At 37.8% G+C, this 24873-nt stretch overlaps 1 protein-coding gene across 6 annotated transcripts in view; it reads right to left on the bottom strand.

The window, feature by feature from the left end:
* Nucleotides 1-24873, bottom strand: part of plxna2 (plexin A2) — a 209177-nt gene that overhangs the window by 135574 nt on the left and 48730 nt on the right. The window contains exon 4 of one of the 6 annotated variants that reach the window (XM_058762512.1): nucleotides 13687-14138. The exons of the other annotated variants lie outside the window; for them this stretch is intronic. Coding sequence (XP_058618495.1) covers nucleotides 14049-14138 — 90 coding nt within the window. The 3' untranslated portion in view covers nucleotides 13687-14048. Of the gene's footprint in view, nucleotides 1-13686; nucleotides 14139-24873 lie in introns of those variants that run through there. 6 annotated transcript variants of the gene reach the window in all.

Here is a 24873-nt window from a genome sequence, read left to right as displayed (position 1 = left end):
GAGTGATGCTGCGCTGCATTACCTGCACCATAAAGTATTTCCTCACTCTAAACTGCCTTTGTGAGGTAACGTCTGGCTTTGGCAGCCTGATCGAGACGCTGTGTCCATGACTGAGCGAATGGCAAATCAAACACAGTTGCTGTTGATTTAATGCGCTCTATTGTTTTCGCGAGAGGCAGACGTTTGTTATAATGAGATGGAAAGCGAATGTTTTGCATTTTGTGTCGGCTGTTTAAGATTTAGTGAGCTGGACAGCATCTGCGTGTTGCTAAATAACATATTCTAAAGGAATGAAAGCAGAAATCAATTAAAAAATGGTCGTTTGAATGAGATGGCCAGGAAAGGACAGACTCTCAGCCTCCATCTGTCTTGCTGTCTCTATCTGCACCAGACAAAATATTAAGAGTTTATTTGCAAAAACAGATAATCATGTTTTTTATTACGTTATCATGTTTTTATTGTGTTTTATTGTGTTGGTTAGCTGTATTTTTTAACCTAATCAAAATAACCCAACTGCAGTTTGATTGAGATTAACTGGAATGCACAATGAAAAAACACGATTTTTGAAAGCTGTTAAAATAGGAGTTATCTGTTTTTGCAAATGAACTCTTCATATGAAGAGTTCAGATGCAAAAGCCTCTAAGTGCCGTTTGAAAGTTTCTTCTAACATGGGCATTTTTATTAGGCTCCTATGTGTAGGTTCAGTAATTTCACTTTAATGGCAATGAATAGGTTCTTTTCATTGCCATTAAAGTGAAATAACTGAACAGAAAATTAAGAGCGTGAGAAAAAATGCTAATTTTAGAAGAAAATTTCAGATGGCACTTAGAGGCTTTTGCACAGAGTTGGGCATGCTACTTTAAAAAAGTAATTAGTTATAGTTACTAGTTACTTCTCACAAATAGTAACTGATTAAGTAACTGAGTTACATCATTATAAAAGTAACTAATTACCAGGGAAAGTAACTATTGCGTTACTTTAAAAAAACAAAAATCAAATATGTCAAATAACTTGGATGCCCCCAATATTAAATATGTTAAATGAAGGAAATGGACATGAAATAGAATAAATTATTATAATAATACATTGTACACTAATCTACACTATTCTAATGTTACTGTGTTACTGTGGGACAATGTGAGACACCTATCAAATTCAATATATTATTGTAAATATTATCAACCCTATATGGGCACCTTGGCAATAGAATCCATTACTAGCCATTGGCTAGTAAATTTTTACCATTGGCTAGTTTACTCACCAGACTAATATTGATTATCTGATATACTATTTTATATCATATACAGTGTAGCTTATGTTTGTAAAATGGCACAGTTTTTTTTAAGTATCTGACACTTAGCATCAGTCAGTCAAGCATTATAATATGATATTATGATAGTTTAGCATTAACTAAAAATAATAGGCTAATGATAAGATAACAAAACTACTACGAATTCTACTACTAATAACAATATAAAACGCACTAAGGATTAATGAGCTGCTGGGTTCATGAATATTAATCATGTTGTGTGTGTGTTAGCTCAAATTGATTTGCTGAAATCAATTGATTGTCATTTGCGCATTAGTTCCGCCCACTACAAGAGAACCCGGCAGTTCTTAAAAGCTGGAGAATTCCAAAGGAACTCCGTTATTTTGACAGGAAAATACAACAAAAAATATAGTTTACATGTAGCGTGTCAATTTTGCATGTTATGAAAGACTCTCTCGCTCTGTATATTTCTTTGCGCGTGTGAGACAAAGCGACGGCGAGCCATGCGCCTTCACACTAGAGTTTACGGTACGTCAAATATAGCTACACTGCGCATCCATTCAGATGAACTGAAAAATTGAATTATAGTAATATTATAATAAATTACAGTAACGCCGCATTTTATTGTCAGTAACGGTAACAGCGTTGTTTGTAATTTGTTTACAAAACAGTAATTTGTTTGATTACTCGTTACTGCAAAAAATGACGCCGTTTATTTATAACGCCGTTATTCCCATCACTGCTTTTGCATCTGAACTCTTCATATATTCTCAGATGTTTCTATTCTTAACGAGAAATAAAAAGTAGTGAGATGATTGTTGAGGTACACTTGTACGTCTTGATTTCAAGTAAAGTAAAATTACTACACACACGTTATTTTAGTTCTTATTTTAGTTATTTCATAAATGGGGTAAGAAAAAATATTTACACAAATTATGTTAATTATATTATTTTATGTAAAAAAATACAATTTAGTACAACCAAATAATTTTTATAAGGAATGTTTGATTTCATTTTCATTAATTCTCTCTATGAGAAACAATTCAGATACTTGTTGTTTTTCTCTCCTCTAAGAACAGGTAGAGTTACGTTCCCACTCTTTATTTGGAGACCTAAGAGCCAAAAATGAAAGAACACACCAAATTCTTTCCCTCGCTCATTCTTCCTCTCTTTTATCCTCTCACCACAGACTCCGTCCAGTCGGCTCTGTGTTTGTCCAGATTCAGGCCAGAAACACTCGGGTTTCCTGTTGGTCAATTTCAGTAACTGAACTTGTGTGCTTTCTAAAAATTTCTGTCCTCTCTCTTATTTGGTGGTTAGAATATGAAGAAATAGGTCTTAACACCTAGACTATTTTGTCTGCAAATCAGTCTTGGTCCTGTCAAGTATTTACAACCTCTCCTTGTCTCATTTCCTCCTTTTCTTTCTCTCAGTCCAAAGATATTTTGTTTATGAGAGCAAGAAAAAGGCTCTTGTTAAAATAAATAAATTTGGGTCATATTGTAAAAGTTCTTCTTTTACAATATTAAAATGGTAATATTTGGCTATAAAAGATAATCTTTAAAACATCTATCCTTTTTAATCATCTCAGACATTGCTATTTGTTATTGATAAATATACTGGTAACCAGAATAATTCATAAAATACATACAAATTTAACAGAGAGAAGCCTAATGTACTTAACTCAGAACAAAAATAATAAAAATAACTACTTAAAACATTTTCACCGTAAAATGTTAGGTGACTAATTATGTTTACTTGCAAAAAACATGCAAGCAATTTTTTTTACTGTAAAAGCACATGCATTGTGTTGTCAAATATAGAATTTTACTAATTCATACTTTTTACTTCCAAAAATCATGATATTTACAATATTTCAGAGAAAATTATAACACTGCCTAGAGAAACCTATAATTTTCACCATATTTGGTTAGATAACTTACAGTTACTCATTAACAGGTTTTTCCGGTACCTTTCCTACATTCTTTTTCTGTTGAAATGACTAACATTCTGGACAGTGGACATAAACAGTCTGCTCATCTTTCCCTTTGTTTCTCTCTCAGTCTTTCCCTCACTTTATGGTTGGTTGGACCCCCACCTTTTGTGTGAATAAATAAAGCCTGAATAATGGGCTCCATATGTAAGAGGCATCGAAAACAGCCTCTGTCTTAGTGGGGATACACAAAACTATGCTTTGATGAGGTAAATGAGTTTGTGTTTGGGAGAGTCAGAAAGAGTAAAAAATGCGTGAATGTGAACACACAGTCCCGAGGGCTCTTAAACAGGAAGTGTTGATGCTGCTCTGTGGAACAGAGAGCTCAAAAGGAGGCGTGAAGACCAACAAAAGCATAAAACACGTTGTGTATTTGTGTATGAGTGTGTCATTTGACCTCAGTCTTGTGCCTGAGCCATGGGGCGTCCGAGAGGGGGGTGTAGATGGATGTGTGGCCATTTTAGTATGTTGTTTTTGCTACATTATATTTAAAACAAATACTGTGGCTCCTTAGATGGTAATGGACATGCAATACTTACAAAAATGCTTATAAATTCCAGGAGTCCGCTTAGCAAGCCCTGTATTTAACCGCCTAGCAGTTTTGGTTAGTGAGCAAGCGGTGCTTAACGTTGGCGAGATTCTTGCTGACTTCCGATGGTGCTCATGAAGATCTGGAATTAAAGGACCTTTTGCTTAAGTATGGAGAATGCTATGATACAGACAGACCAAGGTGAAGGGTTTAGTCACTCATGTGTGCAGGCAGCCGTGTGGAAAGACAGACATCTCCCCTGGCGTCTGCCAGGCTGCAAGCTTTGTCTCTTGCCCCTTGCCCCTTTCCATTTTGCTGTACTTCTCACATTATATCCGTTCCTCCCTTTCAGTCCTGAGCAGGTCCAGATAGAACTGGCAGACTTTTTCTGCTTTGATTTGGAAGGACGGAATACACGGAACGATGTGTTGAACGAAGTAAGTAAGTAAATAAATAAATAATTTGCTAGACTTTCTTAACAGACAGGCTACTCAAGGCCTCCAATAATGTAAGTGACCACTATACAAAAAAATAAATACATTTTTTAGCATTTTATTTACCATCTTTTTAAAATATTTCTTAATTAAACTTTTTTTATTTAATATGTAAAAATATTATATAACTAAATGTTTTTAAAAAGATGCATAAAATGATTATTTTTTCTCATCATTTCAAACATCCATCGGTGAGTCTCCATCAGTGGTAATTCAGTAACCATTGTGATTTATTCAAAGCGTGTCTTTTTGATTGATTTCTTAAACGAGCTGGCTCAAATGAGTCATTTGTTTGAAGAATGAATTTCAATGTGTTAAAAGCATCTGAGAATACTACATTCTTAATGGTTGCTGAAATCAGGCCTGTAACCAATAGACATTAAAAGGGATGCATTCCCCGAAATCTCAACTGCCAATCAATATTGACCAATACTGGATACTAAATCATAAAATTTTACATTTCGTCTATCCCAACCATGAATATTTTAATATATCTTGGCTGAAAATATGAATTAAAATAACTAAACTATTAACTAAATTAATGGGTGAAAACGAAACTGACGTGTTTCTACAGGCACAGATTCCATGTGGTCCTGCTCATGATGTGTTAAACATTAAAGATGGAATCAAACGATCCCCCGCATCCATCAAGCGAGCAGCTTGTCACTTCTTTGGTGCTCAATGGCACTCATCCCAGGTAGAGGAAGTCACGCTTCACGGGCCTGCACTTCCTCTCACCCTCAGCCGTGTGTCGGGGGGCCTGACCCCGGACAGACGCCCTCCCATGCGTAGCCCCTACAGAGACGATAGGAGGGGGTAAAACTGTGATCTAGGGAGAGTGACAGGGCTGTAGCATAATTTAATAACACTAATCCCCAATGAATGGACAAAGAGGCTAGAAAAAGGGGGGGCGGATGAACTGAGCGTACCCTGACAGACCCAGAGGCACGGGGATGCCTGGGGAACGGGTGCAGCTGACACATGCCTAAAAGGAGGGGTAAAGGGGTGGAAGGGGGATCTGCTGTGCCCCCCATCCTGTGGAGAAGAAAGGGGGGTGAGGGTTGGCAGTTTTGGGGTCCAGCTGGCTTGCAGTCAGCTTAGTGAATTATTGCCCATGACTGCTGAGTCTGTCTGCATGAATGTGCATCCATCTATCTGTGTGTGCAAGGCATTCGTATCAATCGATCATCGTTTGAACTGATCAATCTCCCGTCCTCTAACTCACAGTAACTCATTGACCTTTGATCCCAGTGCCGGAACCGATATCATTATTGCCTACGAAGTCTCTTCCTATTTCCTGCACACACATTTTGTATGGAAATGAAGGTATGACATATGTGCAAACACACATAGGTGATCAACCCTCTCAATTCCTGTTTTGTTCATTTTGACTGATGTGAGATCAAAACAACGCATGGTTTGTGCAGCCATTAAATTGGTCGGTCACACAAACATGGGCTGCAAACGTTCTGGCTTCGCTTGACTGCTCAGTGATTAATCAGAGCAGACCGTCTGACCGCTCAATCTAATCTGCACACAAATACACACAAAATCAACATATGACACAAACAAAAGCTAAAACAGTGATACACCTGTGAGCCATGACCGAAAAAAATTATAATTTATTGAAAATAAATACGCATTCAAATTAATCACAATTAATTCACAGCCTTGCAGTTTTTATGTTAATTCATTAACAAAAAAAAAAATCAACACCCATGGTACATATGTCATCCAATTTGCTGAAAAATTCAACAATCTCTTTGGTAAAAATACTACTAACTCTATGTCTATGATGAGAGCTAATAAGCTCATAGTCATAAGACATGGTAGAGACAGACACATCAGACAATCTCTCTGTCTCTCCGCTTCAGCCTAGAGAAAACAAAATGAATTTATCAGACTTCATCCACGGACAAGCTCCCCGGGGCTTCCACTCACATGGCTGATGTGATTTTATGTGGAGTGTGTGTATGTGCGTCAATGTTTCCTGCAGTAATTTGTCCTAAACAAAATATACTTACAATACTATTTTACTGACATATTTTATCATTTTCAAATAAATATGCAGCCAGCGTGTCAGATCTTAGTTCATTTACCTCTCTGACTGATTCAGACACAAATCTTACAAGTTTGTGAGTCACATTGATTGATTTGTTAACAAAACTGGCTCATCAGAGTCCTTAGTGAATCAGACGAGTCTTTTCACAGTATTCTAATCTCTAATCTATTTGTTTTATTATTATACTATATTACATTTTTTTAAAAATAGATTCCTTTTGGTTCTGTACAGATTCAAAATAGCAGTGCAGAAAACACTGGTGTGTGTTAATGCAAACTAGCAAAGAACTACAACTGCAAATATGTTTTCTGCGCCCTTGAGAGCGAACTGACTCTGAGCCACATACACAATGAGACTGTGCCATCTTTACAGTTTAAATAAAATTGTGAAACGGTAAGCAATCCACAATTGATACACCACAAAAATTCACACAGTGGACAGCAAAAGCTGTTATTAACAGTGGAGACTGGAAGACTATTCGAACGCCATTGCGGCTTTACTCAGAAACACTGTGCCAGTGTGAAGTATGCGCAAAACACTGCTAATGCAATCACAACTCCATTTATAGCTTTGTTGAGTGATTAACAACATCTTTAACAATTTATTAACAGGGTACTGAAAAAAAAACATTCAACCCGACTGTTGAACTGTTTTCTTGTTTATATCGCTAAACGATACTTGCCCACTAGCGTGAGTGTTATGCATATGAGGACAGGAAAGAAAACCACATTTTAGAGGGCCGACAGCTGCAAAATCTCAACGGCAGCTCCTCTGGCTTCAGTAACGGCTATGAAGTTGATATCGTATATGAGGGAGAGGGAGTCATGGACCCTGCCGCTGGCCAGACCTTACATACTTCAGCCATGAGAGAACTTCCTCTTTCAGAAAGAAAGATCAACAGAGAGGGAAGAAACAAAGAGGGATGGTTTACAAAAACAGCGCTTTACCACATAATTACAGCTGCGAGAACAATTTCATCCAGGAGGCCGTCTGACAGCTCTTTAGCTGAGCAAGCACTCTTTATAACCTTAGACACATCCGAGATGAAAACCAACCAAATTTCACAACATTTGGGCTGCATTTAATGTATAATGTCAACCAGTTCAGAATTTTCTGGTACAGAGTTGATCTTGTTGCACGCATGTCAAAAATAAAACACAAGAAATCCACATCTGAGTTGAGTTGCTTTCAAAAAACGCACTAAACTCTTCCATTTAGTAAAGGCAATTTTTCTTAATTTACATTTAAAATATGTTAATATAACATCATAATTTATAAAAAATGAATTGATGTCTATAGATGATGAATGACTATTGTGTAAAAAAAGATTACATGATCCAGCATAAAAAACAAACAGCTATATCTTAAATTATTAAAAAAAATAGATATCGGATCTGCGCATTGTGAGTATACATACAGTCTTGGATGCTGCTTCTATTGAAGTCCGTGTTTCATTAAAGCCTTCCTAATACAGCACTAGTTTCTGAGCAAGGTCATTTCAGGGACTCGTGGATCAAGCGAGCACTTTTAACACATTCTCTTTGAGTGAACGCAGCCGTACAAGATTTCTCAGCCTAATCTCTGAGGCATGTCTGACTGATGCTTGAGCAGTCAGGTCTATTGCTTTAACACTGACAGCAGTCCAAATTGTTGCAGATGTTGACTTTGAGGGCTATGATATTCCGTAAGTAATCTCTTTCCTGTGGGAACCTGTAAGTCTGTTTGCGTCTTGTTAAAAGACAAAAACTCTCTCAGGTACACGCATCTATGTGAGTCATGGTTTCGTGCACATACAAAGTCCTGACTGTCAAGAAGTCTACTTGTTACCTGCACCGTGAACAAACAGGTAAAGCCGTAGCATAACCTCCAGGTCTGTCCTCATGGAACCCAGCAGTAATGAGTCAGTCTGAGGCTTACGGTGGAGCTGGGAAATGAGTCGAACCATGACCCCACAAGGCCTGAAACCAGACAGTGGATCTGAAGGTGGCTGCCCAAGTCAGAAAGAAGTGGGCAGAAAAAAAAAACATCATCAGTTTTCTGGGTTTTCCCGCCTATTCAAACATTCCCAGAATAATTGGCGCATGTGGAAACATGGCCATGACTGTGCTTTTAGGTTTTATCAATCAAAAACGCATATCTGGAAGTGAAAAGACTGACAGGCATGTGGAGGCAACGCACAGCAATGCCTTCTAAACAAACACCCTCATGACTGGTACAACAGCTAAGCACATGTCAGTCAAGAGGAGACTTCAAAAGAACTACTGTGTATCAGAAAATATATGCAATATAATATAACATAACATAATATATAACGATGCATTATATTTTTAATATTGAATTTTAACATCAATTTTTTCAATATATTGGATTTTTAAAATAATCACAATTTATTTTAAGTCTGGTTGCGGCAGATATAATACAATTACATTACATTGCATTACATTATATTATATGAATCATTTTGGAAACGAAGTAATTCAAATCTGCATGTCAATGCAACAGCTATGCTTTCTAAGCAAACCCCTTCATGACTGGTAGGGAAAAAGTGTGCAATATGCAATATAATATAACATATTAATGTATATTTAAAAAGATAATTAGAACTACTGTGTATCAGAAAAAAAATTATAATATAATATATAATATGTATAATGATGTATTGTATTTTAATATAAATTTTATTTAATGTATTTATTTTATTTAACACATTTAATGTTTACAATAATTATAGTAACTTATTTTAAGTTTGGTGGTGCAGATATTATATTATATCATATTATTATTACAGTAAACTAATCATTTTGGAAATGAAGTAATTTGCATCTGCATGTCAATGCAACAGCTATACTTTGTAAGCAAACACATTCATGACTGGCAGTGAACAAACTGTGCAATACGCATTATGCAATATAATATAGGATATGAATGTATTTTTGAAAATAATTATAATAATTTATTAAGTGTGGTCAGCAGCAGAAATACAATATTATAGTAAATTATTATAAAATAAAATAAAAATAAAATAAAATAAAAATCACATCTATGCAGCTATGCTTTCTAAACAAACACCGTCATGACTGGTACAACCGCTAAGCACAAGTCAGTCATGAGGGGAGTTAAAGAGATTTGCTGTGATGTGTCTCGGAAAAAGTGTGCAATGCTAATAACTGTGCCTGAATTGATGTCTTAATTAGACCTTGACTGTTTTTCCCGCTCCTTTTTAATGAAGAGCAGCAAAATGTCAGGTGCCTGAAGAGGCCTCTCTGTTTCTTCATCTCTCTCTCTCTCTCTCCATCTGCAAATCAACAGTCTCTTAACGGAGAAGAAAATAAATAACCAAAATTGTCATAACGAAACCCTAAGTGCAAAGCCATTCAATTGAAGTATGGAATGAAAATATAATTACCTGAGAAACAATTGCATGGAAAATTTCTTGCACAGAGGGGGGTATGAGGGCAGTGGAGACAATGAAACCAAGCACAGGCCTGGGAACGCAGGGGGCTATGGAATGGATTGGGCTATGGATTGAACGGCGGAAGCTGAAAAAGCAAACTTGAGAAATACTTACTCAACAATCCTGAAGTTACAAAAAGCACTTTTTCTATTGTTCTGAGCAGTATGAGCCAAAAAAGAAAAAAATGGGAAGGATAAAATTGCACTACATGTACAATATGAAATTCCCTTATGGATAGACGAATGGATGGATTCGCACTTGTTTGAGTCTAAATCAGGCTAATTAGCCCATTAATGAGGTGGCAAATGTCAAGCCCTGCTGGGCAGCCGGGTTATGAGGACAGTGCTGGAGGCCATTTTAGGAACTCAAACCTCAGCATTTTCTGTTTCAGCCTGTCAAGGGATTCGAAAGAAATCCAGCCTGCACATACCTGAAACACTTAACTACATTTCAACACAAGTCTCACAGAAAACAAACCAGAAACAAATGGAAGACAAAGTCTTTTCGTACTTGTATAACATGTAATAAGTAAAGAGGTTTTTTGGCTCCTCTCCACAGAAGACTTGAACATGTTAAATTAGCTGAATTAGAACTCTAACATAAGAGTATCTGCTCTCATTTTTCCAAAATACATTCATTTGTATTGGATTTTTAGCAGGATACTATACCCAGCACTTCTACAGTAGCCATCAAGGATCATCTAACACATCTAAAAGCTTCAGTTTCCCATTTATAAAGTCATAACTTGGATTCGGTTTCATGTCTTTGTTATAAAGGAAGCTTAGCTTTAGCAAATACCGCTTGACTCTGACACAAGAACATAAACGGCAAACAAATCCAAGCAAATAAGTTCAGTACTTAAAGTACGTACGGGCCCAAGAGACTGACAGAGAGGTTGACACTGGAACCTCAGCTTATTTGCACATTACAGGCGCTGTCAGGAGTCGTTGTTTTCCTGTCACTAATCTGAAGGCCAGCAGCTTTCCTTCAGCTGTTCGGGGTGTTTTGAAGGGTCCAGCGACAGCTCGTCGACCCCTTTCACCTTTACAGAAACTCTAACCCGCAATGACACCCAATCCTGACTCAATGCTTTTCTCGGTGGATTAGGCTCCTGCCAAGTTCAGACAAATAAACTTTCCACGACTTCAAAATAATGCTTTGCAGACCCCCTCTGCATGGGGTCTGGCCATCGTCCATATGGTCCCCCCTCGTGGCTTACATTAAGAAGGGGAGCCGTATAATGTGACGGCCTGTAGAGCCATTAATTGCAAAGTTGAAGCCTGTGGTGGCAACGGTATGCTAATATTCTAAAGTGCACAGAAGAACAGTTGGGGAGAGAAAAATTCAACAGGACAGTTGGACAAAGAGACAGTACAGGAAAGAGGTGTAATAAAAGGACTACAGAACTCGGCGGGTAGCCTCAGGACGCTGGGACACCACAGTGCAGAACACACAAACACACACACTCAGTTGAAGAGAAAGATGCTTCAGGCATCAGGAAACAAAAGGATCAGTGTTGTGGAAAACATGGAGTCTGAAATTAAAGTGATGTGCTATAGCTCCATCCCCAATCGCAATCGAAAATATGAGAAAAAGTACTATTTGTCGTCGCCATTCTCTATATGGTGCTTTCACACTACAACTTCTGATGCAGAACTCAGGTTTGGTAGCAATCGAATCAAATGCAAAGCATTTATTTGTCCTGTTGGTAAGTTGTTCTAAGGTTTTCTCCATTTCAGATGGGGCTCAGGACAAATCAAAGGGGCTAAGCTCAGTACAAGCAGCTTATCCAAATGCAGCCTAACCAGGGATTTGTGCTGTTTCATTCAAACAAGATTTATGCTTTTCACTGGCAATTACTACGCACATACACGCTCAGCACAGAAGTTGAAGCAAATCAGTCGGTGACTTAGACGGACAGATGTACACGTGCCATCCCATGTGCGGAAAAAACACAATCGGATCGGCTTAAGAGACCATCAGCCATCAATCAAACGGCTGAGCAAACATGGGCTTGTGATGCATGATTGTGCAGTTAAACATTTTGTTCTGCATTCTGATGCCATAAATCACAGAGAGAAGTAACCATTTTCTGATTTTGCACTGTCTGTGATGCTGACACAATAGCGTAAAACCAAAACTCAGTAGAACTGCATTGGCATTATGCAGTGAGGGCAATGCAATCTCTTTCGGGTCAAGTGCATTGTGGGACTAGTAGTCACTATACCACTGGATCAGCAATGTGACTTAATGAGGTTCCTAGTGGACTGAAAGTTGTACTTTTTGTATGACTTAAAGGGATAATGTAAATTCTGTCATCATTTACTCAACCTCATGGCTTAGTTTCTCCTTCAAAACACAAATGAAGATATTTTGAAAAATGTTTCAACTGGTTTGGACATGGGTTTGGAACAGAATAAAGAATAAGTAAATGATGACAGAATTTTCCTTTAACAAGTCTTGGCACTCTCAAAACAAGAAGCCAAGAAAATGCATTCTGTGTGAGGAAGAGGATGGAAAACAGACTATTCAAGACTCTTAAAAAGTTAATGGACCCGTTAGACAAAAAGCTGCTGCGTTTACTGTCTATTTTATGGTTTCTTTATTAGGTCTTTGTGGCTGGCGTGTATGAGCCGAATCAGTTGTTTTGTTCTCAGATATAGTGAAGCCGTTTCTGTTTAGCTGTCTGCGGCTTGTGTGGAGGATGTCGAACAAGAGGAGAGTAGAAATATTTACAAATGCATCCTATAATGATCTCTTGAGGCCCATTTCAGGGTAAAAAGTGCAAAATAGCTCAAGAAAAAAAAAAACTAAAAAACAGAAAGCATGGAGCAGAGAAAATGACTAAATTCCTCAGTTCATCCTTTAAAACCCACACTGTCTACTTTAAATCTGATATGAGATGGCGGGACTGATGCAAAATCCAAATCCTTTCTAAAGCCGAGTAGAAAGAGCATGCTGGAAACACAGAAGAGCGAGAGAGGGAAGTAAAAACACAGGCAGACAACAGATGCCTGCAGAGTAAATATATTATTTTCCTCCTCTGACAGTCGATGATGATTCTTTTATGGGGGAAGTCATTGTGGTCTGAAAGGAGAAACAATTTCCTCTACATCTCACAAGGCAACAATAGCAGCCTGTGTAAAAGCTCTACAGCTGAAGCCATCGCTGCCATTGTTGGTTACATGATCCCAGCAGTCTGCATTTTTTTCCCTTTAGACGTTATTGTTGGGCCTCGTCCTCTTGCTTATAAAACAACCGTCCGAGGCCAACAGACTGTCCACTATAAACTTTCCATGAGCTTGAATAAAGATACAATATTACAAAACAGAAGAGGATTTTTTTCTATACTTTTAAAAATATTTTTTATCAATTAAAACTATCAGCATGTCTGAGCAATACACACATTCAGCCATACATACATAGTTCTGAAATGCATTTATATATTAGGATTTTTATATTCAGGATTAGCACTTTTAGATTTGGATTATACATTTATATCATAGTATAACTTATACTACATTATATTCACTTGTCTAGTTATTTTTTTAATTTGTTTGGCCCACCATAATATACACAATACTATATTTAACAAATAAAAGAAAAATAATAAATAAACAATTAAAGAACTAAAAATGTTATTACTAAACGAAATAAACTAAAAGTAAATCCAAAATAAAGTAAATAAATAAACAAGTCAATAAATAAATTCAGAATGTATTTATTTTAGTGCTGGGCAACGATTAATCACGTCCAAAATAAAAGTTTTGTGTACATAATATGTGTATGTACTGTGTATATTTATTAAGTATATATAAATGCACACACATGCATGTATATATTTAAGAAAAAATATATATTATGTATTTTTGTACAGTGTTTTCCTTTGTTTAGCCCAGAATAATGTATATTAAATCCAATTAATTTCTTGTATTGGACGACAGGCAGGGTAATGTATCTTAAATGTTAAATAAAATTATGAGACAGACATTATGAGATAGGGAATCAGAACAACTTATATAGCCCTTAATCATTATCAGATAGTCAACATAAAGACAGCAGAAAGACAACCGAAAGAGAAGGTGGGGGACAAAAAAGAAAGAAAGAGAAAGTCAGCATTTGAGTACTTGAAACCTGATCTTGTGCAACACAGTTAATCTTATCTCTGTCACGCCGCTCAGTGTGACCCTGTCTAAAGCAGACAGCGCTCTGGAGAGAGAGTAGCCCAAACATCAGACAGATCTCATTACACGGGGGCAACCCAGGAAGCCAAGACTGTCACCCGATCCACCGCACACCTTTCAGCTCTCACACTCAGCGTCAAAACACCACATACCTGCAGGGAAGGAGAGGACGGGACGATTTTTGCTGCTAGTTAGACAATTTACACAATGCTGATTTGATGCTACTGCATAATGAAAGTATAGCTGAAATGTGTTCTATCTTAATTGGCTCTGTGGGGGAAATTGCAAAGAGAAAACATCTCTAAAAGTCCTCACAGAAGATCAGGGAGATATTGGGGTCAGTGCGGCTTCATTGACGCCCAGGGAGTGTACAGACAGCGACTGAACTCATGATGGAGCATTCTCTGGGTTTACTCAGCCCGAGGGGCAGCTGTTTACTAGCTCTCCATGAGGGCGACAGAAAAACAAACTACGGGTCAGGGTCCAAATCTACCCCCCCCCCCCCCCAACACACACAGCCCGTGGGTCTGGACCCCCTGCAGGACAAGCAGCTGCTTCGAGCCTAGCCAAACTGTGTGTGCCAAACACACCAACAACAACGATCCAACAATCTTTGCATAAACTTACACAAAAGGTGTTACCATGTTTTTGGTACATTAATAATTTGCTTTTTAGAGACAGAATCATGGTATACCTTGGAATAACTTGCAAAACCATATAAACGCCAAAGCACATGAATACAGTAACTACAGCATACATTAAAAGTACCATGGTATTAACATCTGACACCATCACTGTACCACTATACTTTCCTAAAAAGGCCCATCTTTAAGTCCACAGAACCAATCACAAGCAACATATCTTCTGTTTATGCTCTGAATTCACATAGTCGACGCTCGACTGTGACCGCATGGCTGCCCTTGTTTGGCCTCTTGAGAAATCGCTGTGATGGCGTTGCACCGGAGGTGATTATCGTTTAATGGATGACATCAGTGCCAGCAATGTTAGCCATGTTAGTGTAGAAAACGTTTCCAAAACCACCCTTGCACTGGGACGGGACATTAACCTCACATGCCACTCCTTATTAGATATTATACACCACACTCACAAATACATACACAGACCTGCCCGGGTTGTAGCCCAGTGCTTGGCATTTCCTGTCTCTTTCTCTGATTGTGTAATGGGATTACATGGCCCTGACCTTGCTCCGTGCACTAGCACTCCTGTTGCCCTCTGGACTGACTCACCGGAAAAACATAATGAAAAAGCCCAAAGCCGGCAGTGTTGAGAAAGAGCTACTCACACAGGATTCCAAATGAGAACCACAAAGAAAAATATCTCATCTGGGCTCTGCTGCCTGTAGTGGAACTCGCTCAGTATTCTGGGTGAGCTTGAACATGAGCTTTTTGCTTCAGTAATACATTTGCGAGTGAATAAAAACAGGATTGGACTTAATTTTAACCAACAGGTTTGATCGCATCTTCCTTGAAGGCTGAAGAACAAGTTCATCCTAGCATTCAATAAAAAGTTATTAGTTCTGAGCCACTTTCACAGTAACATCCCATTTGTTAGAAATAAGTAAATAAATACATCATTAAGTAAATAAATAAAAACATGAAACAATTATTAATAAAAAATGTTAATTTACAACTATTAGAAATAAAATAAAAAATCTTAATGTATACCATTTAATGTTAAGCAAGTTAAGTAAGCAATTATCAAAAAATAAACAAAAATAAATAAATGTTAATTTTATTAATTTATTAATTATTATTAATGTTAATTTACATTATTATTAATTACAGAAATTATTAATAAAAAATAGAAAAAAAATATGAATTCACACAAATTTAGTTTAACATAGCTTGAATGTTAAGTTAAAGCAATTACTAATTAAAATGTAAAAAAAACCAAAAAAAACAAAAATGATATAACTTAAATGTTAAACAAGTTAAAGTTAAGTAGTTATGACTAAACAAACAAATAAATACAATCATTCAAACTTGGTTAAAACTGTAGTACTATATGTAAAAATTAACCTTAAAGGGGACCTATTATGAAAAATCACTTATATGAGGTGTTTGAACACAGTTGTGTGGCCTCAGTGTGTGAAAACAACCAGCCTATGATGTTAAAAATCCACCAACTCATTTTTTTATAAAACCAATAAATCATGAACAGTCTCTCCAAACGAGCTGTTTGAGATTCTTCCTCTGTTCACGTCACCGAGGGGAAGAAGTCCCGCCCGTTTGTGACGCTCTCTGCCCTATTAGCATAAACACAGCTGAGTGAGAAGCTGCGGTCCGCCATTACTGGAGATATAATGAACAGCACCAAAGAGTCTTTACAAGTGTTGTGTTTTGGGATGTGCTAATGAACAGAGGAGTCGCCATAATCTCCCCTCATCTGAGCCAAGGACACTGTGGTTAAATTTCATTTTCGAAGGAAATATCCTAGGAAAAATCTGTAACGTCCCCTATATGTTTAGGAATCAATACCAACACTTCGTGCACGAACGTCAACTCCAGACAAAGTAAGTATCATGCATTTGTTTTCCAAATTGCCTTTCTGAAAGAGCTTCTTGGCACTCTGTAAGGCTAATTGCTAAAGCTATCATTGTCTCTGCCTGTTTCCACTGCTGCTGCCTTCACGTGCTGCCAGAATGATCGTGAATAGGAATGTGGTAGTTAAAAGTTGCATATGAAAGCAAGTCGATCGCTTGAAGTTGTCGAGCTCATGATCAGAAGTGGGACTTATAAAGTTTGTGATGGCATGAGACCAGCTATGTCGTTATTTTTATCCTGCTGTGCTCCCCTTCTGTGTAATTCATAAACGCGAATTTATTATGCACAGTACAATCAGATGACAGACTTGTACTAATAGTGGAATGTTGATTTGCAAAGGCTAGCACTGCTCAGTGTTGCCAGAAAGGATGGACGATTTCCAGCCCAAAAGCTCACAAAAACCCGCCCAAAAACCGCCCAACACTTTAACGGTCAAAATAATGTGATTTTTTAATGACCACAAAATAATATAAATATAATGCTAGATAAATTTCCCATGGATCAAATCGGGGGGCGCAAATACATTAAAGAGAACTACCAAATATGATTAGAATATGCAAGCAGACACTGACAAAATGGCAATCAAGAAATTAACCGATACCCTCGAAAAGCACATGCATCATTTTCAATGTCAACAATCAGAATTTAAATGCAAAAAAGTGCCCAATATAAGTGATCAGAATAAGCAACGTAATTATAGGTATTTCACACTGGCTCATGCACACACCATGACAGTCAAAACTGTGTCATTCTGTATGATAATCCGACAATAATTTTTTTTTAAAAAATTAACAACAACAATAATGCTCTTACCTTCGTGTCACTCTATAATTTCACACAGAACTAATCTTTCGTGAAGTTCATACTGAACATAATATAGAACTTTGCACAGTCAAAACTAACAAGTCCAGTATCTTTAAAGGATATCCTACCAATATGGACCGTTTAAAAGATAAAAGACAGGATTGTATAGAATAGATTTTGATTAAATAATTTAACTGTGCTCTGATTTCGGAGTTGCAGTGATATAGCCTTCATGTCATCTCCCTCAACAGGTGTAATTCATGTTTTGAGAGTTAAAACACTCTCCACTCTTAACCATCAAATTTATATTTAGGCATTATGATCACTTACAGTTCAAAATCAGATCCGTTATCGTGCTAAAAACCAGTCACCCAGGAATCATCACGTCTGTCTGCTGATCTCTAGTGATTGGCTGAAAGTGCGGCCGCGACGTCAACATCAGCTCCAGATATTGTGCGTGTGTGTTTAGTAACGTTGTGATGACTGATTGAATGCATGCAGTATCTATATGCACACTTGGGCTTGTTTGTTAACCAATTAACATATAATATTATATATAAGTATCGCTTTTTATTTTTCCTCTTTCCTACTACTTGTTACTACGGAGCCCGGGAAGTCATCTGTAGGAGAAAAAAAACAATCCGTGCCGATGGTTTTGCAATCCGTCCCCTCAGTTTATAAACCGTACTCATGAATTCTTAAACTGTTCCCACGGTTTAACAAATCGTTAGTTATTTTAGTACTTCAACATACTAAATAGAAATGAAATAATATATATATATATATATATATATATATATTGAATTAATTTATATGTCAAGTCAAGTCAAGTCACCTTTATTTATATAGCGCTTTTACAATACAAATTGTGTCAAAGCACTTAACAGTATCAAATTGGAGGATAGAGTGTCAGTAATGTATACTGGTATACAGTAGTCGTGGCCTAATGGTTAGGGAGTCGGGCTTGTAACCTGAAGGTTGCTGGTTCGATTCTCGCGCCGGCAGGAATTGAAGGTGGGGATTGTGAATGAACAGCACTCTCTAATTGCTAATTGCTCCCCGGGTGCTGGAGCAAGGCTGCCCACTGCTCCGGGTGTGTGTTCACTGTGTGTGTGTGTTCACTACTCACTGCTGTGTGTGTGCACTTGGATGGGTTAAATGCAGAGCACCATTTTGAGTATGGGTCACCATACTTGACAATACGTCACGACTTAACTTAATTTTTTTAAGATTAAACACTCAATTTTCAGTTAAAGGCATTTCATTATTGAATTCAGAGATGTCATTGTCTAGCTCAGTTTAGTTTAAATAGTATCTGTGCAATCAAATCGGCGATAATCGCTAGAAATTAAGTGTCCCCAACTGAGCAAGCCAGAGGCGACAGCGGCAAGGAACCAAAACTCCCTCTGTGACAGAATGGAGAAAAAAAAAAAAACTTGGGAGAAACCAGGCTCAGTCAGGGGGCCAGTTCTCCTCTGACCAGACGAAACCCGCAGTTCAAAAGTGTGTGTGTGTGTGTGGCTGTACATACACATATGTAGTTGTTTTTTTTGGTGTTTGGCTTAGTGTTATGTTAGAATCATTAATATACTCATACCTTTTGTTGTTTTAGTATTTTGAATTGTTTTTAGCTTTATTTTTTGTTTTAATTTAAATGTGTAGTTTTGAAATGTTGTTGTATGCATTTGTCATTTTTATTTAATTTCTTTATTTTCTTAAATGTGTGTGTATATATAGTATTTATAGAATTTTTAACTTTTAGTTTTAGTTACTTTTTCTTATTTGTAAGTCGCTTTGGATAAAAGCGTCTGCTAAATGACTTAAAGTAAAAGTAACTAAACGTAACATTGTAGTGTGTAATTTTAATTTTACTGGAATAACATGTACTGATGAATCGTGCACAGTCAGAAATATGTTGAAATATGTGTTAGGAAAGCGAACCAGGTCAATTTTGATGTTTCCATGTAACATCCCAGGTACCCTGAGTAAATAAAAAAGGAGTTATTAAGTTGCAAAGCAGAGCATTATTAGGGAATTTGCAGGCAAGTAAGCATTTCCTTTTTCTGCTAGTCTAAATGACTGGAAGTGCATTTGGGATGCATGAACGAGGTGAGGCTGTCAGTTCGCATTAGGCGCATGGAAGTGTGACGTCACAGGGAAGTCTGCCACGAGCCAGCCGGCTGAACAGGAGGATGGGGGGGGGTGTCTGCGCTCTATGCCAAGATGGGATGAAAGGTGGACGCGGAAGGGGTGAGGGCCCGGTAATGACTTAGTGAAGGAGACATTATTACCTGACGTTTGAAACATTATCGCACGCTATTAGATAAGTATCAGAATTCATTAGAGATGATTGTGTCTGAATGCTGTCTCTTAGGCGATAAAGACAGAGAAAGAGGTGGACAGGCCAAGAGAAGACAGGAAATTAGCAATAACGCTCTGATAGCAGCTGAAAAAAAACCCTTCCAAAACACCACAGAAATCTCTGAGAGAACGTATACGTTTCATGTACAGGCCAGATGGGGCAGCTAAACTAAGCCTAGTCACATGGTGTTTCTTTCTAGATGCTTCAGGAAAGTGTTAATGATCTACAATGAAGTTCTCAGTAGAACACATCACCACACTGCCGCTATAAACACTTTTAACGCTAATAATGGCACCAGTGAACACAATAGATCTTGTCAGCTGAAATGAGTTCATAAGTAAGACGTGTAAGATACAAAGCTGCTTCAATTGTTGACACGGTCCAAACAAGATGAAAGTTTTTGAAGGTGTTATTTAAAGTGACAGGGAAAGAAAAGAAGGTAAAATGCTCACACAAGCACAAACAATGTGTTTTTTTGTGTTAAAAAAAAATCATCATTCAGGCTTTTAGCCAGAGAGCCTCACTTGAAAGCAACCTGATAAAGCCGGCTCTTCAGAGACCTGCTTCCCTTGAGTGGAAACCAAAAGCACCCGTCGTCAGTCGTTTGTGTGGCGTTGTGATTTGTTGAGGTAACATGGTAGCAAAATTTTTCATTTTTAGTTGTGTAGCCCTCATAGAAGTCGCTTTCAAATGATTCAGTTCTTTGTTGGTCAGTGCGGTGAAGCCATGTGACCAATTTGAACTTGTTGAGAAAAATGCGAGGGTAAATCTCTCGTCCTCGCACGAAAATCCCAATCGCTTGTATTCCTATTAAAACGAGTAGATTTCAACCATAAAATAAATCCCAAACTACAAAATGTGACCACAGCCTTAATGGAGTTTAGCATCACTGATATCAAACCTAATACAACACGTCCTTGTGCGATACGCATTCATGAAACATATAAGGAATTCGTTTTGTTCTTTTGTCAAATTAAAAGATTTCTTTCAAAATGATGCAAATTGTACAAAGGAATTGTTTTACAAACAATTCAGAAGAAATTCCAAAATTATAGAAGAAATGAGCCTGACATGTTTGAATAAGCTATGGTGGAAGGCATTTTTTCTCTTTCTCACACAAAGCTATCAAATGCCATCAGAAGAGCCATATGTATTCATTTTATGGTGCTCCAGCACCCTTTCACTTTCCATGTATAGGAAGTGAGAAGCCGGGACATTCTACAAAACGTCTTAATTTATTTTTTACTAAATAGAGACATGGGCTTAGAAAGACATGAGTTTGAGTAAATAATGACAGAATTTAATTTTTTACTATTGATTTAACAACAGTTATTCCTAAATTAATTGCCCCATTTTTTAACAATGTAATGGGTGGTCAGGCGCACACCAGTGTTTGCTGTAGTGAAAGCCAAGCAGGTTTTAATTGGTTTAAAGTGCACTCCACCTACCCAGACATGCACATGCAGGACAATTTGAGGTTTTCCCATCTCTAGGCTTAGCTTTTATCTAATTTCCTCTCCGCTCTAAGAGACTACACTAATGAATTGGGTAATCACAGATATCTGGCCCATTCAAGTGCTTTGTAAAGTAAATCAATATGGTCTGGCGACGGGCCAGTTGTCCACTTTGACGGACAGTAGAAATCTATTTGTGGAACCACAGCCAAAAAAATGCTTTTACTCTCTCTCTCTCTCTCGATCACATTATCTATTCCTGTGCCCTCCCCTCTTCATCCTCATGGCCTCATTGTTTTCCATGCTAAAGGTGGGTTATAATTTTATGTAAGGAGCTTATGGAACTTTGTTTCATTTCCGCAGTAGTGGATCAATAAGGCCAACACGATTGGCAGGAATTTCTATGAATTTCAAATGCTTTCCCTGCAGTGATTATGTGAGCTGGGCCTTCTGGTTGAATATCAATATACTGATGACTGGCCACGCTATGCTAATGCTCTGGGCTTCAACCAAACCTCAGTGAACATCACAGCCCTGCTAATACAAAACGTATGTTTCTGTGTCATTACAGAGGTTTTCCTTTTCTAAACATGCTGGAACGAGGTCCCGCAAGGACATCTGTTTGCAATGAGCGCAACTCTAATCTTTAGAATGCTTTAGTAGGAAGACTTTGAGATGGTTTACCAGTTCTGATCATATTGTCAAACGTTAGTGGAAACCACCACCCAAATCGCTAGTTCACACGATTACATTTAGACCTCAAGTGCCAGAGAGAAAGACTGGATTACAGCGATTTTGACGCTCTGTATTCATTCAAACAAACACACTGGAAGAACGTGTAGTATAATACAGCAGAAATGACAGATTACCAAAATGGAGGTGCTGAACATTACCCGATGTTAACCGCAGTATAAAACGCTGTCAAATGCAATCAGATGCAATCTGTATTTGATGAAACAGCACCAGTTTCACTTCAGGAACTGGCTAAGATAATATAGCCAACAAAAACTATTATTTTCAGCCCAATTTGCCATATTACCTCACACATTTACATGCTTTATCCAAAGCAACTTAATACATGTATTCCCTGGCAATCGAACTTTCTCCAGAGATTCCGTTGTGAAAGAGGTTGTGGGTAATGGTTTGAAAACCATTCACGGATGCACACTTTGAAGAAGAAAATAAAAACACCTAAAAAAAAAAGCATAATCTAGGCATCTTTGGCTTACTAACTGTCAGTATACCATGACCTGGGATGCTCTGGGAAGTCAAATCTTGTATACTATTTAGGACAGAAAGCATGAGAACTGGTATGCAAAGTCTGAGGTATTCTAAACTTATTCTACACACGTTCCTTCAAACTGTCCTCCTCTTACACACGTCTCAGGAAACAGAGCTTATAACATGAACCGAATCTTGAATTTAGTCAAGAGGGAAATAAAGTTATAAGAACCATGGATGCAGGTCTCTGGTGAGGACTGACACTAATCACAAGGTTAATTCACCAACCTCATGACGTTAAGACCAATTACGGCTGGCAGTCAACAGGGTAATGTACCGCTCTCCTGAAAAGCGATAAGAAGTATATTAAATGAAGAGGTAGAAGTTTATAGTAAGGAGATAATAAAGTAGAAGAGTAGGAATAAACAGATGCTGCGCAAGAGTGCAGCACATGGGATCCTGAGAGAGCGCATTAGCATAAACTTCCTAATCAACTCTCATGGTCTGAATGCAATCAGTCTACAAAACAAGACAATGGCTATGTTTAGACAAGCATACAACTTACATGAAAACACAAAATGAGGATTTTGCAGAATGTGCTAGTCAGTCTTTTCCAATTACCTTGAATGGCGACTGAAGCATTGAAGTTTCAAAAAGGATAGAAATGCAAGATGAAAGTATCATTAAAGTGGTCCACGTGTGGACTAGTGTACTATATTCCAAGTCTTCAGATCAAAATTTCATTCATTTATTATTAATTGATACTTGTACTCCTCCAGTGAGCTAAGTGAGTTGAACTCAAGAATCATAAGTGAGATGAAATAAAGAATCAAATTCATAAACAAATTATTCACTGGTTCATTGAAAAGATTCATTAAAAAACTGAACATTGCCACTTTTCTTACAAACATACCAGTCAAGATTTTCAGCTAACAACTACTTTAGTTTGAATCTGTTTCTCATACGAAACTTCAAAAGGACTATTTTTAGCATACTTTTATTTCCTTTTTTTCAGCTTAAAAGCCTTCATTTATTGTAATTCAGTGGAAAAGGCGACTAGTACAATTCTTTAAAACCCCCTATTTAAGTTCCATGGGCAAAAGAAAGTCATAAGGGTTTGAAACAACACAAAGTAGAGAAAATGATGACAGTATTTCATTTTTTAGAAAAATATTACTTTAGGAGAGCATCCACAGAGATTTTAAAATGCCTCTTTAACAGCTCAAAGTATAAAAACATGGTTTGAAAACAAACTTAAAGCAGTGGCAAAAAGAGCGCATGGAGAAACAAAGAACCAAGTGACTACAAAAGAGCAATAATTCACAGAGAAAAAAGCAGAATCTCAGGAAAAAGAGCGAGGGAGAGAATCGAAAGACGGCTAGGAAGAAAAGTAGACTGGAAAAGGAGAGAGTGTGTGTGTGTGTGTCAGTAATGAGATCACTGCAGGGTGGGCTGTCTAATGGTAATGTAATGGACTAGCTAGAAAGACAGCGTGAGAGAGACAAAAACACAGAGACGCAGAAAAGAGAGAAGACGAAGCATTGAGCTCACAGAAGCACAAAAAGCGAAAGGAAGACAGCTGGCCGGTACTCAACTCTCACACACATAAGGCTCGGACACACGACTGTACGCGGACAGAAGGCCGACTGAACACCGTGCCAAGAAGATAAGTGGAAGAGGTCTGGGGGCAGAAGTGTGTGTGTGTGTGTGTGTGTGTCTTTGTGTGGACGTGTGTTTGATGAGTGAAAGGAACAGCAGGGTCCCTCTATCTCTCAGCCTTTGGCTCTTTAGCTGCGCTTCAGTCCTGAGCCAGCCCAGGAAAGCTTGAGAAGATCCCTCCTAAAGAACTGCGAGGCTCGGTTTGAATAGCAGAATGAAGTCACTTGTTCTCTTTTTGTCTTTGCTGCTTTAGTTGGATGGGTCAACCTGGGGTCAAGGCACCAAAAACATGAAAGGCACCAAAAAAAGAGCACTACTATATCAAGCATCACTACTATCATGATTTAAGACTATAAATGACAGAATCTTCAACATTCAAATTCTAAAAAGTAATTGAAAATAATTGAAAAGTCAAACTTGACTGCCTATAAAGTGGTTGCAACTACTTGAAGAACTGGGTTCTTCCCTGTCTAATCCAAGAACAGACTCCCATTGGAAAATCAGGGCAAGCCAATCTTCAATATGTGCTCTTGCAGCTCCTAATTTCAACAGCCAATCAGAGACTCCCACTATTGGTAGGAGGCAAATTGAAGTTGAATTGCCCAGTGTACAGTAACATGATTAGGAAGATTGCTCGCAATCTTGCTGAGAGCCAGCAAGGTGGCACTGAGGGCGCAACACCATCTGCAATCACAGCAGACAATAATGATTACTGTAATCACCTGATCATGCTATCAGAACACATCTGCTGATAAAACTGCTTTCACGACTTCAAAATGTCTGAAAACAATACACTTGTACTTAGACAATACATGTTTAAAAT

Source organism: Onychostoma macrolepis, chromosome 23 (genome assembly GCF_012432095.1).
Source record: "Onychostoma macrolepis isolate SWU-2019 chromosome 23, ASM1243209v1, whole genome shotgun sequence".
In the NCBI taxonomy this organism is placed as follows: Eukaryota; Metazoa; Chordata; class Actinopteri; order Cypriniformes; family Cyprinidae; genus Onychostoma; species Onychostoma macrolepis.
This window is presented reverse-complemented; position numbering and strand designations above follow the sequence as displayed.